The sequence below is a fragment of the Camelina sativa genome, chromosome 6 (genome assembly GCF_030686135.1).
Source record: "Camelina sativa cultivar CO46 ecotype springtype chromosome 6, ASM3068613v1".
NCBI lineage: Eukaryota > Viridiplantae > Streptophyta > Magnoliopsida > Brassicales > Brassicaceae > Camelina > Camelina sativa.
The window spans coordinates 1,184,004-1,201,140 of NC_141885.1; the positions used below are offsets into that span (position 1 = coordinate 1,184,004).

At 38.1% G+C, this 17,137-nt stretch overlaps 1 protein-coding gene, 2 long non-coding RNA genes and 1 pseudogene across 4 annotated transcripts; 3 read left to right on the forward strand and 1 right to left on the reverse strand.

Moving 5' to 3' along the window:
• The first annotated feature begins 1,937 nt into the window (after window positions 1-1,937).
• Window positions 1,938-2,527, forward strand: LOC109133464 (uncharacterized). The gene is made up of 3 exons (XR_015560287.1): window positions 1,938-2,073; window positions 2,164-2,236; window positions 2,422-2,527. It is a non-coding gene; the product is annotated as an uncharacterized LOC109133464 (long non-coding RNA).
• A 466-nt stretch (window positions 2,528-2,993) lies between these two features.
• On the forward strand, window positions 2,994-4,801 carry LOC109125152 (uncharacterized). 2 transcript variants are annotated; one of them, XR_002038523.2, is made up of 5 exons: window positions 2,994-3,677; window positions 3,780-3,869; window positions 4,170-4,274; window positions 4,348-4,422; window positions 4,547-4,801. It is a non-coding gene; the product is annotated as an uncharacterized LOC109125152 (long non-coding RNA). The 2 variants fall into 2 exon arrangements; XR_002038522.2 differs by having other exon boundaries at window positions 3,539-3,677; window positions 4,502-4,801.
• Window positions 4,802-6,613: 1,812 nt separating this feature from the next.
• On the reverse strand, window positions 6,614-10,125 carry LOC104790006 (phytosulfokine receptor 1). The gene has a single exon (XM_010515695.3). The coding sequence runs from the start codon at window positions 9,773-9,775 to the stop codon at window positions 6,716-6,718; it is 3,060 nt and encodes a 1,019-aa protein (XP_010513997.1). The 5' UTR covers window positions 9,776-10,125; the 3' UTR covers window positions 6,614-6,715.
• A 2,552-nt stretch (window positions 10,126-12,677) lies between these two features.
• Window positions 12,678-16,491, forward strand: LOC147942108 (uncharacterized; annotated as a pseudogene).
• Window positions 16,492-17,137: the final 646 nt, after the last annotated feature.

The window sequence follows — 17,137 nt, forward strand, 5'->3', positions numbered from 1 at the left end:
TACAGAAATAATGGGATCCTTGTGCATCAAAAGGCATACACAGAAAAAGTACTCAAGAGATTTAATATGGAGCAAGCTCACCCATTGACTAGCCCAATGGTTGTTAGAAGCTTAGACTTGGATAAAGATCCATTTGCTCCTAAGAAGGCCAATGAAGAAGTTCTTGGTCCTGAAGTGCCTTACCTCAGTGCTATATGAGCGTTAATGTTCCTGGCTAGCCACACTAGACCGGACATATGCTTTGCCGTGAACCTCCTAACAAGATATAGTTCTTGTCCGAATATACGGCACTGGAATGGTATTAAACACGTCCTGCGGTACCTGCGAGGGACGGTTGATTTTGGTTTATTTTATACTAACCATAACAAAGAAGGTTTAGTTGGTTTTGCTGATGCAGGTTATCTATCCGATCCACACAACGGTAAGTCACAAACAGGTTATGTGTTTACGCACGGTGGTACAGCGATCTCTTGGCGTTCAATGAAGCAGACTCTTGTGGCCACATCGTCAAATCACGCAGAGATCCTAGCCATCCATGAGGCCAGTCGTGAGTGTGTTTGGTTGCGGTCTATGACTCAGCATATTCGGACAGATAGCGGCTTAGAAGACAACAAGGAAGCAACCGTCATCTTCGAGGACAATACGGCTTGCATTGCACAGCTCAAGGAAGGATACATCAAGGGAGATCGGACGAAGCACATACTGCCAAAGTTCTTCTTCACACATGAACTACAAAAGGCCGGAGAAGTTCAAGTGGTGCAAGTTCAGTCATGCGACAACTCAGCCGATCTCTTCACCAAAGCATTGCCGACATCAACGTTCAAGAAGCTCACGCACAAGATTGGAATGCGGAGGCTTAAGGACTTGGAGTGATGTTTGGATCAGGGGGAGCAATGTGTGCTGTACTCTTTTTCCTTCACCAAAGTTTTGTCCCATTGGGTTTTCCTGGTAAGGTTTTAATGAGGCAGCATCCCCTAAGCACATTGCAGCGATCCCATCCAACATAGGCACGGTCATCTCGTCCAAGGGAGAGTGTTGTAAAACACTTAGTGGACTCTATAGACCGGCCCGCTCACAGTCCATTAGGACATGGCCTTACGGCCCATGTACGGCCCATCGGCCATTGCTTTACGGCCCATGGCCTATTATATGTTCTAGTCGGTTTATGGGCTTTAGCCTTTGTACTCTACTATATATACTTGTAAACCTTGATATTCATGAATAAGACGAAGAGATTTCATCCTTCAACTCTCTAGTTTCATAACACTAGATCCGTTTTTGGTTTTGGTTAACTTGTTCTACGGATTCTTCTTATTTTGGAGCTTTTAGTTTTTGTTTTCTTTCAAAACCCAAAAAAGATCAAAGGCAGACTCTTATCTAATAGTGTTCTGTTAGATTCTATTTTGGGGACATTGTCCCAAGAAAACTTGTGAACTATGGGCTTGGTAGTGCATGGATGCTGCGAGGGAAAAGAGGTTTTGATTTGTTGGATGATCCCACGGGTTATATGCCAAAAGGCAGAAAAGAACCAAAGAGTTCTCACAGTATTAAGACAAGACAATAGAGCTAATAGACCAACTATGGGTTTGGTAGTGCATGCATGTTGCGAGTTGGAAAAGAGTTAATAGACCAATGCCTGAATGAAGTCTAGCCAACTATTAAGACAAGACAATAGAGCTAATAGACCAACTATGGGTTTGGTAGTGCATGGATGCTGCGAGGGAAAAGAGGTTTCGATTTGTTGGATGATCCCACGGGTTATATGCCAAAAGGCAGAAAAGAACCAAAGAGTTCTCACAGTATTAAGACAAGACAATAGAGCTAATAGACCAATTATGGGTTTGGTGGTGCATGCATGTTGCGAGTTGGAAAAAAGCTAATAGACCAATGGCTGAATGAAGTCTAGCCAAGTATTAAGACAAGACAATAGAGTTATGAGACCAACGGCTTAAAAAAGCTGTAAGACATAGATATTTAAAAAAATATATGCAGGCTGTTTAGACTTGAGACTTGTTGGATGGTAAAACCGACCAGCAGATTAAAGAAGTTTTAGCTCAACGACTTTAAAAAGTTGTAAGACAAAGATAATTTACAAAGAATCACGAACAAGATAAGTATAACTATCACGTAAAATCAAGACTAACAAAATTCTGATTTTTGCAGGTCTGTGTTTCTGAAGATGTTCATATTGTGAAGATTTTGGGTATATTTCAAGTGTAGCAAACTTCTTTGGCAGGTATATGCTTTTCAAACCTTTTTGTTTTTGTTTTTGTGTGCTTTTCAAACTTGTTTGTAATTAGATGATATAATTATGAATATAACAAGTAAAGACACATAAATGCTCAAGTGCTTTAAAGGATGTTGTTAGTCTCGTCGATTTGCCAGCTCTTTCTTTATTGGGATATTTCTTCTTCTTATCAGGTGAATATTGTGGCTGCTTTTGCGAGGATAAATGTGGAGGATTCCATGAAGCTTTTGTCTCCATCCTTCTCCGAGCGTCAGAAGTTAAGTTATCAGCTTCATTTTCTTGCGTTTACATTGATGTGTTTGCATGATTGCATCTGCTTACATATATTTCTCTTTTTGTGTATTTGGTAGACACAAAATTTGTAGAATTTGGTCATCCTTTGGACTGATTCTTGTTACTTTGGCTTTTATTTACTTCAGTTGACTTGGCTGAACCATCACTTGACAAAGATATGGCCTTATGTTGATGAGGTATGTTAGGCTGTTCTCAATTTGCTTCTTTTTTTTTTGGTGTCAAATTCATTTGTTTTATGTAATTCATTAGGGACTTTTATTCAGCGGAGTCTAAACTTGTAAGCCTGTTCTCGAGCAATATAGACCTGCCACAATATTGACTAATTTTGATTTGCTCCAGCAGGTAAGTTCTTCGATAGATGTTGATATTCTCGTTGATGCCAAGGAGACTTATAAGTGTAGCAGAACTTATGACGAGGTATATGTTTTTTCTCACTTTTCTGTGATAAATTGATTTTATTACATGTGAAAGTTTACAAACTAAAAGTAAATTAATTTGAATTGCAGATCTAAGAACCATTTATGATTAAAAATGTTTATAATCTTAGTTTTTTTACTAGCATAACATAACTATCCTTGATCTATCCGTCAAATTCTAGAAACTTATTGTATCATTGATAAGAAAAATGTTGATGTTGATTTTACTTCTTGTGAGGCAGAGAAGGAAGAGTGTATTTATCACATCGAAGAGATTGGTAATTGTATTAGTATAATTAGTGTGTTTTTGAATTCATCTGAAATTTATCATTTTTGTAGATTACATACACTAGTGATTATTTCCAAGAACTGTATGATTTGGCAGTGGAATTGATTGGGAGAGGTCATGCTTATGTTGATCATCAAGTTAATTAAATCAATTTAAACTTTATGATAGATAGATTCCTGTTCCTTTTTCCAATGAATTGCCATTTTTTAGCTCTATTAGTGCAACTTACTCCACACATGAAACTTGTAAATAATTGTTTTAGATGCCGAGGAGATAGAAGAGTACAGAGAGAAGAAAATGAACAGCCCTGGAGAGACATGCTCATTGAAGATTCGCTAAAACTTGATTGAGGAGGGGAAGGCAACACTAAGAATGAAACAAGATATGCAGAGGGACAAATATGTATGACCTTATTGGCTATCGAACCGAGGCAAGTGATACTAAAATCATCTCTGGTTACAAATAAAAAATGGCTCTCTTGTCGTCTTTTGCTGTCTGACTTGTATATACTATATCTATATATGTTTTGTAGCTCACCCTTCATCCTAAGGCTGGTGACAAATGGTGTATCTATGATTATGCCCACTGTACTGTTGATTCACTTGATAATATAATGCATCCGGTATGTCACTTTCTAGATCTTTTTGCTATTTGCAGCATAAAATAGTATAACTTCAACAGCTGCATTTTTTGACCCACTATTTAAGCACCTGTTCTTATAACAATCTTTGTGGTTTTGACCTTTCTTTTATTTTCATAATTCATTATTGTAGCTCTGTACTCTTGAATTTGAAACTTGGCGTGCTTCATAATACTAGTTATGTCATTCCATGGATATCCACATGCCAAAAGATTATTATGGGATCACTTTTTCTTTGAATATGATTCATCTGTGATCAAATTTGCTTCGTACTTTTTGCAGATACGCTTTCTCAATTAAGTAAATCAATGTTGTCTTCGCTGAGGACATTGAAACAGCTCGTGAGAGTCAGGCAGAATATGACCCTAAGAAAAAGTCAAGCCAAAGGTGCTCTTCTTTGACCATCTTTATAATTTCTTCAATTTTGTGGCTCTCCCTAACTTTTACTTTTTATCTCTAGGGGTTCTACACTGGGTAGCTGAATCTTCCCCATATAAGTTGAAGTTTGGATGTTTGAGAACTCTTTAAGTCCGAGGTACGCATATTGTTCTCTAGATTTTGTTTCAGTTACAAAAATTGTTTCATTAAGCTAACTTGCTGAACTCAATGATGAGGGATGATTGCCTCACGTCCCTACTGAACTCAATGATGGTTGGTAGTTTATGGTGCTTTTGCTGTATCAACCCTTAAAGACGATGCGGCCAGGGACATATCCAATTAGAGACTAGGTATTTCAAGTTTCAAGATCATAAAAAAAGTTTGCGTTTCTAGATGAGCACATAGTGTGTTTTTATTGTTTTGTTCTCTATGTTTCAATGCTGGTGTATTATAAGGTCTCTTACTCTCTTTTCTTTATAATGTTCTGCATCTTAAATATCTATTTTATTCTATATAATGAATGCATCTTAGAGTCTCTTGTAGATATTTGTTGTGATATATATGTGCTTCTATAGATTATGATTGTAGTTCCTTAAATTATGAAAGTATTTGTTTTGTGTTATGCTCTAAACCTTTGGTGATTGTTTTAAACATGTGATCCTAGAATTTTGTACCACACTTTGAGAAAAGGTTTGAGTGTATAATATATACATTGTGTGTTTTAAGTATTGGAACATTACATCGTGTGCTTAATAAAATACTTAGTATCTCTGTTTTGGTGATTGAATGTGTAAGAAATATTTTCATTTTGTGAAATAGATGCATCTTGAGGTCTCCTGTAGACACATATTTTTAAATGTATGTGGTAGTACTGCACATTCTGGTAATAATATTATTGAATCTCGAATGTATTTGTTTTGGGTTATGTTCTAACATGTGAAGTGACATTCTTAAATTTTGGATTATACACTGATTACTATGTTAGATTTTACCACTTGTACTTATTGGCTTGATTTTTTTACAATGTAATGATTGTAATATCTCTGTTATTGCACTAGTACTATCAATCTGTTGGTCTCTTCTTCTTACAAAATCGATGGAACTTGGAACTCTATTGGATCACACAGGTTATTTAGTTGGAGTATGCAATGAATATCTCTTGTTTTATATATCATAGAATCTTTTGTTTTATGAAATGGATTCATGTACGTATTCATTATGAACGTAGTTGAGGCTCCTACAGATTACGCTAGTATTTTACTTGAATCTTGGATGAATTTGTTTCATATTTCTTGATTCTTTATTAATTAGCAATTAATATAGTTGTATAGTTTTGTATGGTGGAAAGTGGGAACTCACTCGCACTATATTTTTCCAAATGAGATTGTGATATGTATAAATCAATTATCCAGTTTTAAAGATTTGAGATTTCTCCCTTCATGGATAATTAAGTCCACTAGAGAGATTAAAATATCTTGCATATGAAAAAGTATCTAAGTATTACGTATAAATTTAGACAAATAAACAAACAAAAAAAATGAAAGGAAAACAGTTGAGTGAATCATATTTTGAGTGCTCTAACTATAAATGCATTTTGAAAATAGACAGTGATAGCTATATATCATACATGCATTATGAGTTTTAGAGCTCTGTTTTTCCTATTTCGTGTACTTTATTTGTCATTTCATCGGCTGTTTTCATGTAATGCTGAATAAAAGCATAAGTAAAACATCTTGACTACCAAATCTGTACTCAATCTTCAAAATAATTATAAGAAAAATAGGAAGAGTACTATATATTTCAATTCTTAGTCTTTGGGGGATTGAGAAATAGATAGAAAGAATCAAAGAAAGTTGGAATATGCTTAAACTTCAAACGTTTCCAATGAATCATATGTTATATCTTGACCTTACAAAGTCAAAGTCTTTGAATATTTTTTGGTCCATTGAGTTGAACAATATTTTCACACCTACAATTATGTTAATGAAAATGGAGTCTTAACAAAAATTGACTATAGTTGGCCAAAAGGAATTCTTATGTTGAAGGCCAAAAGGAATTTTAGCTAACAAATTTAATTAATATTTCTTTATAAAAAAAAAAAAAAAGCAACCAAAAATATCTAAAAAGGTGTAACATAATCAACAGAGAATCCACAAAGCAACTCATAGAATAAATATAAACACACAAAAATTTAATCTGTGTTGCTAATTTAAAATGCTTGAGACAAGTTTCTTCAAGAACTCATTATTTCTGAAAAAACTACAAAAGATTGGGACAAGTCTCGTATATTCAATGTCTGAATCTGAATCATAAATTGAGATTAAATTGGAAAAAGAAAAAAACAGAAAAACGAAGAAACAAATTTATTCTCTGGAAACTATTTAATTACATTGTATCCCAAAAGTATGAAAACCATTCCCTACAAGATATTGTTTTTTTTTTACATTCGTCTAGACATCATCAAGCCAAGAGACTAACTGTTGAGTAGTTGGTCTCTGTTTCGGGTTTTCACATAAACATAAACAAGCAATCTCAAGAACCCGACACATCTCTTTATCTTTCTCTCTACTATAAACTAACGGATCAAAAACCTCACTTGCTCGATTCTCATGCTTCATCTTAACAACCCAAGAGATCAGATCCCTACATCCTTTAGGCTTACACATATCCACCGGTCTTTTATCAGTTAAAAGCTCGAGAAGCACGACCCCAAAACTGTATATATCACCTTTGTAAGTAGCCACAGAGGCTTGCCCGTATTCCGGAGGTATATAACCTAGAGTCCCAACCAAATCCGTACTTACATGCGTCTCGTAAGGACTCATCAGCCTAGCGAGTCCAAAATCCGCTAAATGAGAGTCGAAGTTCTCATCGAGAAGAATGTTGCTAGACTTAATATCACGGTGTAAGATATGAGGATCACAAGCTTCATGCAAGTAAAGTAACCCTTTCGCAGCGCCTTGAGCGATCTTAAGCCGAGTTCTCCAATTCAATAAAGCTGGACCGTCGTTACGCTCGTGTAGCCAGTAGTCTAAGCTTCCGTTTTCCATATACGAATAGATTAAAAGCCGGTCGTTGTTGTAGAAACAGAACCCTTTAAGTAGAACAAGGTTTGGATGTTGTGCTCTCGAGAGTGTTTCAACTTCTGCTTCGAACTCTCTTTCGATCTGGCCGCAGTCTCCAGATAACTTCTTGATCGCAACTTTCTTCCCGTCTGGTAACGTCGCTTTGTAAACCATACCGAACCCGCCACAGCCGATGATGTTAGCTTGATCAAAACTGTTCGTTGAGTCCAAAAGATCATCATATGAGAGCTCTTTATCATTGTTCTGAAACAAAACCACAAGCTTAGATCCCATCTCTCCGTGTTCTTTCCGAGTCATGCTCTCTGATTCTTCTATCTCCGGATCAACTTCCCCTGACCGTCTACGAGAACGCAACACAATCAACAAGAGAAGAGTGAGAAGAAAAACAGAACCAAGCGCGATCCCAACCGCCATCCCAATGTCAGCTCCTTTGCTTCTCCCTGACCGTTTGATCAATGGTCTCTCAGAGCTACGATCCATTGTACTACCTCCAGAACAGGGGAGCCTATGTTCCCCGCATAGATCATTACTCTCGAAGCTCGAGTTTGGAAACGTCTGAAACTGTCCACCAGAAGGGATTACCCCGGAGAGATTGTTAAAAGCAACACTAAACTTGGAGAGAAACGAGAGTCTTTGAAGAGAAGCAGGGATGGATCCTGTAAGATGGTTGTTCGAGAGATCAAGAGCTTCCAAGCTAGTCATACCCGAGAGAGAGCTAGGAATAGATCCTGATAACTCATTCCACTTGAGATCAAACACATGCAGCTTCTTCAGCTTACCAAACTCCTCCCAAATAGGTCCAGAGAGATTGTTATGAGCTAACTCAATCGTTGGCGGGAACCCGAATATCTGATTGTACTGCAACGCCCTCGCGCTCTCGTTTCGTTTCATGAAAAACGGGAAATCTGGAGATGGTTCATTGAACGAGATGTTTCTGCTAGTGAGACTCGGCAACAGAGTTAAGCTCCTTGGGATCTCTCCAGTAAACGAGTTGTTAGATAAATCCAAGTAGAACAGATCTTTGAATTCACCAATCCAGCTAGGGATAGCTCCAGTTAAACGGTTCCAAGAAAGATCCAACAACTGAAGATCATTACTCGAGCTTAACCAACTCGGCATTGAACCAGTAAGCCTGCAGTTAGCCACAACTAACACCTTAAGCTTCTCGAAATGAAGAAGACTCGTTGCGTCAGGTAAAGCCTCTCCATGAAAGTTCAATGTAAGAACAAGAGTCGTCAAGTTCTTGCAATGCTGAAGTATCTCAAGCGCTGAAGAGATGTTAACCAAACTCGAGTTCGATAACGAGAAGTAATCTAAGCTCTGGAAGTTCTTGAAACTCTCTGGTACTTGTCCATGGAAAGCGTTTCGAGCGAGGTTCACGTTCTTCAACCGGTTGCAACCAGGAAGATTCTCAGGTAACGAACCATTGAATCTATTAGTACCCAAATCAAGAGAGTTCAAAGAACTCATCGCTGTGCAATTCAACAGCAAAGGACCTGTTAACGTGTTGTTCCTCAGGTTAAGTAGATTCAAAGTAGGTGAATTCGCCAACGATTTAGGGATTCCTCCGATGAACTTATTGGTCTGACCTAAGAAAAACTTTAACTGAGGCATTCGATAGAAGACATCAGGGATCTCACCGGAAAAGAAATTCAAAGAAATATCAAGACGAACGAGACCAGTGAGATTACCAATACTAGGACTCAACGGTCCAGAGAGACGATTCTCTTGAATCCCTAAAAGATTCAAACTTTGGAGACGAAACAGATCCTCAGGGATAGTACCGGTGAGATTGTTCATACCAAGACAGAGATGCTCAAGGAGAAGGCATTTCCCAAACCCGGGAGTGAATTCTCCGGCGAAGTAGTTCACGGCGAGTTTCACAACCTTGATTTGAGTAGAGTTATGGCAGATATGAGAAGGAAGCGAGCCGTTGAACCCATTGGACGAAAGATTAAGACTTTGAAGAGCCGGGAGATTTATACTTGTTGGGATTTCGCCGGAGAGATCGTTAGAGCTCAAATCAAGAGTCTGTAGATTCGCCAAGTTGAATACCGAAACAGGGATCGAGTCGTTGATGAAGTTGAGAGAGAGATTAAGAACCCTAATCTCATCAAGCTTCCCGAGAGATTCAGACAGCTTTCCCGACAGCTTTTTGTTGCCGAGCTCAAGTTTAGTAACTCTTGTGATGTTTGTAGAGGTTGAATTGCAGGTGACTCCGGTCCAGTTACAGCAATCTGTAGAAGAAGAAGGATTGGTCCAACCATCTGGTTTTGGTTCGAGATTAGCTATGAAGTCACGCAAGGCATCGAGGTCACGTTGATGGCACGTGAAGGTGGTGGTCTGAGATTCCGAGGAGGAACAGAAGAAGCATAGTAGCTCTGTGAGGAAGATGACGATCACACACAAACGATGAACACGCATTTCAAGAACAGAGGAAAGAAGAAGATGATATGTTTTAAGAAAAGTTAAAAAAGGAAAGAACTTTGAGAAGAAGACGAAGATGATGATGAAGCAGTAGAGAATCAAGATTTCTATTGAGAAATCTAATGAGAGGATACGAGATGGGTTCTTTCCATTTTAGATGATCATCAATGAAGATGAAGCAAGAAAGAGAGAGAGAGAGAGAGGGGAGAGAAGAGAGAGAAAAATGGCGACTTTTGACTTCAACACGCTACAGCAAGTAGTGGGTGTTTAAATGCAGGCAAAGTTCTAGAGAGAGAGAGAGAGAGAGAGATAAAGTAGAAGAGTTGTGTTTGGTCTTTTTTCTCTGTTAAGCCAAAACAGTAAAAATAAAAGAAGTCTTTAAAAATTAAGGAAGAAGAAGAAGCTGTGAATACATAAATATTCGTTTTCTTAATGACGGTCAATGAATATTAATCAAAGATTTGTTTAAGTTTTAATACTTTGTGTTTATATTTGCCCGTTATGGAAATTTTGTTAAAGATCCGTTATAGAAAATAAAAATTCCGTGTTTTCTCAATTATAATTGGGTGCGTTTAGAAATTATATGAAGTCCAAATCAATAATTTTGACTTAGGAAAGTCTTTCTCTATTTTTGTTTTTTTGCTTAATCATGCTTTGAATAATAAGTTTGTCTACCCTTGGTCTTCAACCAATAGACAGAGGAAAATTTGGAACAATTAATGAATAATGAAAACGATCGAACGTTGAAAAATAATGCAAAAAATAAAATAAAAAATTATATTATAGTCAATTTTTTTTTGCAAAAAATAACAGAATATTAGAAAAAATTAGTAAGTAAATGTGTTTTTAAGTTTATTGCTTTTTATTTAGCAACTTGTTGAATTTATATATTTAAATTTTTTCTTAATGGGTTTAATTAAAGAAAGATGACCGGCGAAGAAGGGAGTGACCGGTTAGGTCAGCTTAAGGATTTAAAGATGAGGACAAGAGGAAGAGAGAAGTCAAAGCACGGACGTTGACACCTTTGCATCTCTCTTCTCAACTACAATTTTGTTTTTGTTTTTTTTGGTTCCATTAATTATATAGTTTCTTTCTTTGTGGCAAGTTGATAATGAATGAAAATAGACTTACAAGATATTCTTTTATTTACCGATTAAAGCTTCGGCAAAAAAAATCTAGATTTTGCATATTACATGTTATACTCCAAAGAGGAAAGTTATCGACCTAATTGTTATTTGTTTTTTTTTTTTTTTTTTTGATAAACTTATTCGTTGGTTAAGGAGTTTTATCGACCTCTTATTTCTTACTCTAGCACACTGATTATGTTAACATACATGCACCATTTCATGTCCGAGTCAATACGTTATATTTCCAATAAAGATTTTTACCCCCGTCATGTATGAGTGATATCAATTTAGTATGACCGAGGAATAGTTTTGTGATTTTTTTAGTAGTAGATCATCATTATGCAATAGTTTATTAATGATATTGTGTGTGAATTGTAAAGATTAAAAATCAAACGCCATTGTGCAAAAATATATATAATAATTTTATACATAATTTTTGGATATAATTTTTTTTAAATGGTTAATAACAACATCAATTTCATCGTTCAAATATTTTTATTCATAGTTTCATATATTTTTTTAAAAAGAGTCAATAACAACATCAATTTCATAGTTCAAATATTATAGCCACTATTATGCAAAAAAATATAATAACATATTTTATACACAATTTCATACATTTCAAGAATTGGTCATTAAAAGCATCAATTTCATTGTTCAAAGATGATATTTTGTCGTTGATAGACTTTTTCTCTTAATAGCGACAAATTTAGGAAGCGTTACTACTACATTTATGTGTAACATTACTAAACTTTTTTGTCGTTAGAATCTGTCACTAATTAATTTGAAAGAATGGAGAAAAGAAACTTACGTCTGTCAGCGTGAAAAATAGATTCTCTTTTAGTTATATATATGTTACAATTTAGTTTATATGTAGAAATTAATAGCTTGAATTTCGTTGGATTGTTTGAAAAGAAAAAGAAAAGGAAGACAAAACAAAACCAAAAAGTCTCACAATTTCTGCCATGATTTATTGCTTAAAGAAAAATAGGTTGTTTACACAACTTTCTTTCATGTTTTACTTGATTTATAAGTAATTGAGGGCAATGTAGATGAATGGTGGAATAAACATAGACATAAAAGACTATATTGCATAATAAACTAATTAGCCTACATTCAAAGTTGGTTTACCATATAAGAAAACACTTATATAGTTTTCCTAGTGTGTGCATGATCTTTTCATAAAGAGATTAAATATTGTTTTACGTAGAAAGTTAAGATACGATTCCATGTTAATAATAAAATATAAAGGTCGATATCTATATAATGAAGGAGACAGTCAAAGCATGTGACATCGACTATTCAACATCTACAAATAATCTTCAATACCATGTGGCTCGTAATGGCTTTCATATAATCGTTAGTCTTCCATCCTGCAATAATGTTTTTTTCTTTTCTTTTCTTTTCTTTCTTTCCGAAATTTGACTTAAGTACGTGGTTTAATAATTTATTTATAGCTGATTTTGATATCATATTAGAAATATAATAAGTTTGAAAAGTATTTAAAATATCACAGAAAACCTTGGTAAAACCATATACTGAACTTATTATTATTATTTTTTGATAAAAATGTAAATATCGTTTCAAGTAATTTAAAGTTTGTTATCATTATTACGAAATAAATAAATACAATTAGATTAAAAATGTTTCGAGAGGGTGATACTAGGGTTTTGCCCACCGGTGATCTTGATGAGGCTATGTTGGATGCGGGAGTTCGAGATCGACCTTCGGGTGATCCACCGGATGGTCAGAAGGCGTGAGTGAGGACTCTCATGGGGAGTAAGTCGGGTGGAATGCCCCTCCCAGAGGATGTGCTTGATGATACTTTTGTGACGGAAATGGTGCGGCTGGAGTTCCCGCATGGTGAGGATGGTGAACCGGTAATTACGATTGGTAATGAGGTTTTGGAGGCAATGTATGGTTTATGGAAAAATTGTATGATTGTGAAGGTTTTAGGGACTCAGGTTTCGGTTTCAGTGTTGACAAGGCGATTGCAGGAGATGTGGAAGCCAGTATGAGCGATGTTTGTGCTTGACCTCCCCAGCCAATTCTTTCTGATCTGTTTTGATGTGGAGGTTGAGTATATAGCGGCGCTAACAGGAGGCCTTTGGAGAATGTTTGGTAGTTATCTTTTAAAGCAAGCTTGGTCCCCTAATTTTGATCCGCTGCGGGATGATATCACCATAACCCCGGTGTGGATCCGGTTTTCTAATTTACCATTTCATGTTTATCATCGCTCAATTCTGATGGCGATTGCGAAGGGTCTAGGGAATCCAGTTAAGGTGGATCTGACAACTCTGAATGTTGAGAGAGCTCGTTTCGCGAGGGTATGTGTGGAGGTGAATTTGAAGAAACCATTGAAGGGGACAATGATGGTGAATGGCGAACGTTATTTTGTTTCATACGAGGGCTTGTCTGCTATTTGTTCTAGATGTGGGATTTATGGTCACTTGGTACACACTTGTCCTCTAAACGTTAAAAGATCGGGAGATGGCAGTTGTACCATTACCGGCGGCTCCTGCGTCCGGTGGTGAGGGTTTGGTGGATGATGGTTTCACGGTAGTTGGGCGTGGGGGTCGGAAATCGGAGCCCGTGGATAATAAGGAAACCTTGCCTAAAGTGAACACGGGTGGCAATCAACGTCAATCTCGGGAAATTTCGATAACTAAGGTATTTGAGAATATTGCCATATCAAATAGATTTGGTGGTTTACGATCAGATTCGGTATCTGGTGGCGGAAGGGAAGTTGTTTCGAATCAGGAGGAGGATAAGGAAAACGCGATGATCAAGGGATCATCAAGTAAAAGGAAGAATGTCTCCCAAGGAATAGAGAGAATATTTGGAGAGAGTTTAGAGAATAAGAAAGATGGGTTTAAAAGGGGTTTTCCAGGAGAAACGGGCCGCCAATGTTAAGCCCAATGAGAGAAATGGACCCAGGCTTAGTGGGCCTAAGTCGAGGATGAAGTCCAATAGACCATCGAGAGGATTGGTGTATGGCCCAAATTGAGAATCCCTTAGTTTGTCTGAATCAGGAAACAGTTAAGGACGGAATCCGATCAATCTGGTCATCCCGGCGGAATGGACTAGTGGTCCGGAGTCGGAGAGTGTTGTCATAACGGGTGGTGATGGAGTGGCAACGATCAACTCGGAAATGGCAGGGGTTCCTGGGAATAAAGAAGATGTATGCAGATCGCTCCGATGGAGGAGGCGGTGGGAGTTAGGGCTGCTTAACAATTTGACCCGGGGATTCGTTTACAAGCTTTCTGTGGAAGAATAATGATAAATTGCTTAATGTGGAATTGTCGGGGGGGGGGGGGGGGGGAAATAAACCTAATTTTTGAAGATCTTTGCGGTATCTGTTGAAGAGGTGGAAGTCGGATATTGTCGCAGTGTTTGAGACTCATTCATGTGGGGATAGAGCACAACAGATATGCCATAATTTGGAGTTTGAGAATGTATTTAGAGTTGATGCGGTGGGACAAAGTGGTGGTTTGTGGCTACTTTGGCGTTCGGGCATCGGGGATGTGACGGTGGTGCATTCATCTGATCAATATATTCATGCTAGGATTGTTGATGGTATGGAAGTGTTGCACGTGATTGCAGTCTATGCGGCTCCCTCGGTCAGTAGGCGGAGTGGACTCTGGGGTCAGCTTAAGACAGTTATTCAGGAGATCTCTGAACCAGTTATTGTGGGTGGAGACTTTAACACCATTGTCAGGATGGATGAACGTACAAGAGGTAACGGACAGCTATCTCAGGATTCATTGTCCTTTGGTCAGTGGATCAATGAGTTATCGCTTATTGATATGGGTTTCAAGGGTAATAAGTTTACCTGGAAGAGAGGACGTGTAGCCAACAATTTTGTTGCCAAAAGGCTGGATCGGGTACTTTGTTGCCCTCACTCTCGATTGAAATGGCAAGAGGCCACAATAGCCCATCTACCTTTTCTATCCTCAGATCATGTCCCTGTCTACATTCAGTTGTGTCCGGATATTAAGCATGACCCGAGTAGGCGGCCTTTTCGCTTTGAGGCAGCCTGTTTAAGCCACCCAGGTTTCAAGGAGATGTTACAGAACTCTTGGAATAGTAACTTATCTACTCCGCAGGCTCTTGATGGTTTGCGTGTACAGCTCAGACGGTGAATAAGGAGGTGTTTGGGAATGTACAGTAGCGGAAGGATAAACTGGTGACTGAAATTCAGGGTGTTCAGAATCAGTTGGATATTTGTCAGACAGAGGCCTTGTTGGAGCAGGAGGAGATTCTGCTGAAAGATTTTGCGATAGTTCTAGAACAAGAAGAGTTACTCTGGTTTCAAAAGTCTAGAGAAAAGTGGATCGTGTTGGGTGATCGTAACACTAGTTACTTTCACACCTCTACAATTATTCGGAGAAGGAGGAACCAGGTTAAAATGCTCCAAGATGATACAGGGGCTTGGATCTCGAATTCAAAGGAGTTAGAGGGTTTAGCAGTCAGCTACTATAAAAGACTCTACTCCATGCAGGATGTTGATGAGGTTGTGGTGGCATTACCATCTGATGGATTTGCTATTTTGTCCGGGACAGATATGTCAAACCTGAGTAAGCCTTTTGTCCAGTCTGAAGTGGAGAGATCAATACACGGGATGGGTCGTTTTAAGGCTCTGGGGCTTGATGGTTTTCAACCTGTCTTCTACCAGTCTTGTTGGGAGACGGTGGGAGATTCAGTCTCAAAGTTTGTCTTGCAGTTCTTTGAGACAGGTTTACTTCCTGTGGGTACGAATGATGTGTTGATAGCACTAATTGCTAAAGTAAATAAGCCGGAGAAGATTTCCCAGTTCAGACCTATTAGTTTATGTAATGTTTTATTTAAAATAATTACAAAAGCAATGGTTATGCGGTTGAAGGAGGTGATTCTGCAACTTGTTGGACCTGCACAATCAAGCTTCATCCCTGACAGATTGAGTGCGGATAATATTGTTGTCATTCAGGAGACAGTCAATTCAATGCGAAGGAAGAAAGGTAGAAAAGGGTGGATGCTCTGAAACTGGACTTGGAAAAGGCCTATGATCGCATTAGATGGGATTTTCTCGAAGATACACTTCATGCAGCCCGTTTTCCTGATGTTTGGATACAGTGGATTATGCGATGTGTCAAAGGTCCTTCAATGACAGTTCTATGGAATGGGGAGAGAACAGCGTCCTTCACACCCTCAAGAGGGTTAAGACAAGGTGATCCCCTGTCTCCTTATCTCTTTGTGTTGTGTATGAAAAGATTGTGCCACCAAATTGAGTTAGTAGTGGGTGCTGGAGAGTGGAAACCGATTAGTCTATCGCGTGGGGGACCAAAACTCTCGCATATGTATTTTGCAGATGATTTGATTCTCTTTGCTGAATCATCGGTGTCCCAAATCCGTGTTATACAAAAGGTTTTGGAGAGGTTATGTAATGCCTTGAGGCAGAAGGTTAGCCTGGAAAAATCTAAGATATTCTTTTCTGACAATGTTCATAGAGATAAGATGAAGTTGATTAGTGATGCGAGTGGAATAAGTTCCACACAAGACTTGGGGAAGTATCTGGGGATGCCGGTTCTACAAAAAAAGGATCAATAAAACAACGTTTGGTGAAGTCCTCGACATAGTGGCTTCACGTTTATCAGGTTGGAGGAGCCGAGTGTTGAGTCTGGCAGGTAGAATGAATTTGACAAAGGCGGTTTTACAATCAATCCCTATTCACACTATGAGTACTATCTCCTTACCTAAGACGATTTTGGATGCTCTGGATAAAGTCTCTAGGTCCTTTTTGTGGGGCAGTACTACAAAGATAAGAAAGCAGCACTTACTTGCTTGGGAGAAAGTTTGTAAACCGAAGAGAGCTGGAGGGTTGGGTATCCGCTCTGCTCGAGACATGAATAAAACACTGTTAGCAAAGATTGGTTGGAGATTGTTGAATGATAATTCTGCCTTACGGGCTAGAGTTCTGCGGAGTAAATATAAAGTGCAGGATGTCCATGATCTTTCTTGGCTTACTGCTAAGAGTACGTGGTCATCTACTTGGAGAGGGATCACTTTAGGGATAAGGGAGGTCTTAGTTCCGGGTTTGCGTTGGATTCTGGGTGATGGGATAACTACTCGGTTTTGGACAGACAAGTGGCTTTTGGAGACTCCTTTGAGTGAGAGTGTTTTGGTACCTTTACCAGCAGAGTTTGATCAAATCCGCGTTTGTGATGTTTGGAGTAGTGGAATGGGTTGGCAACTG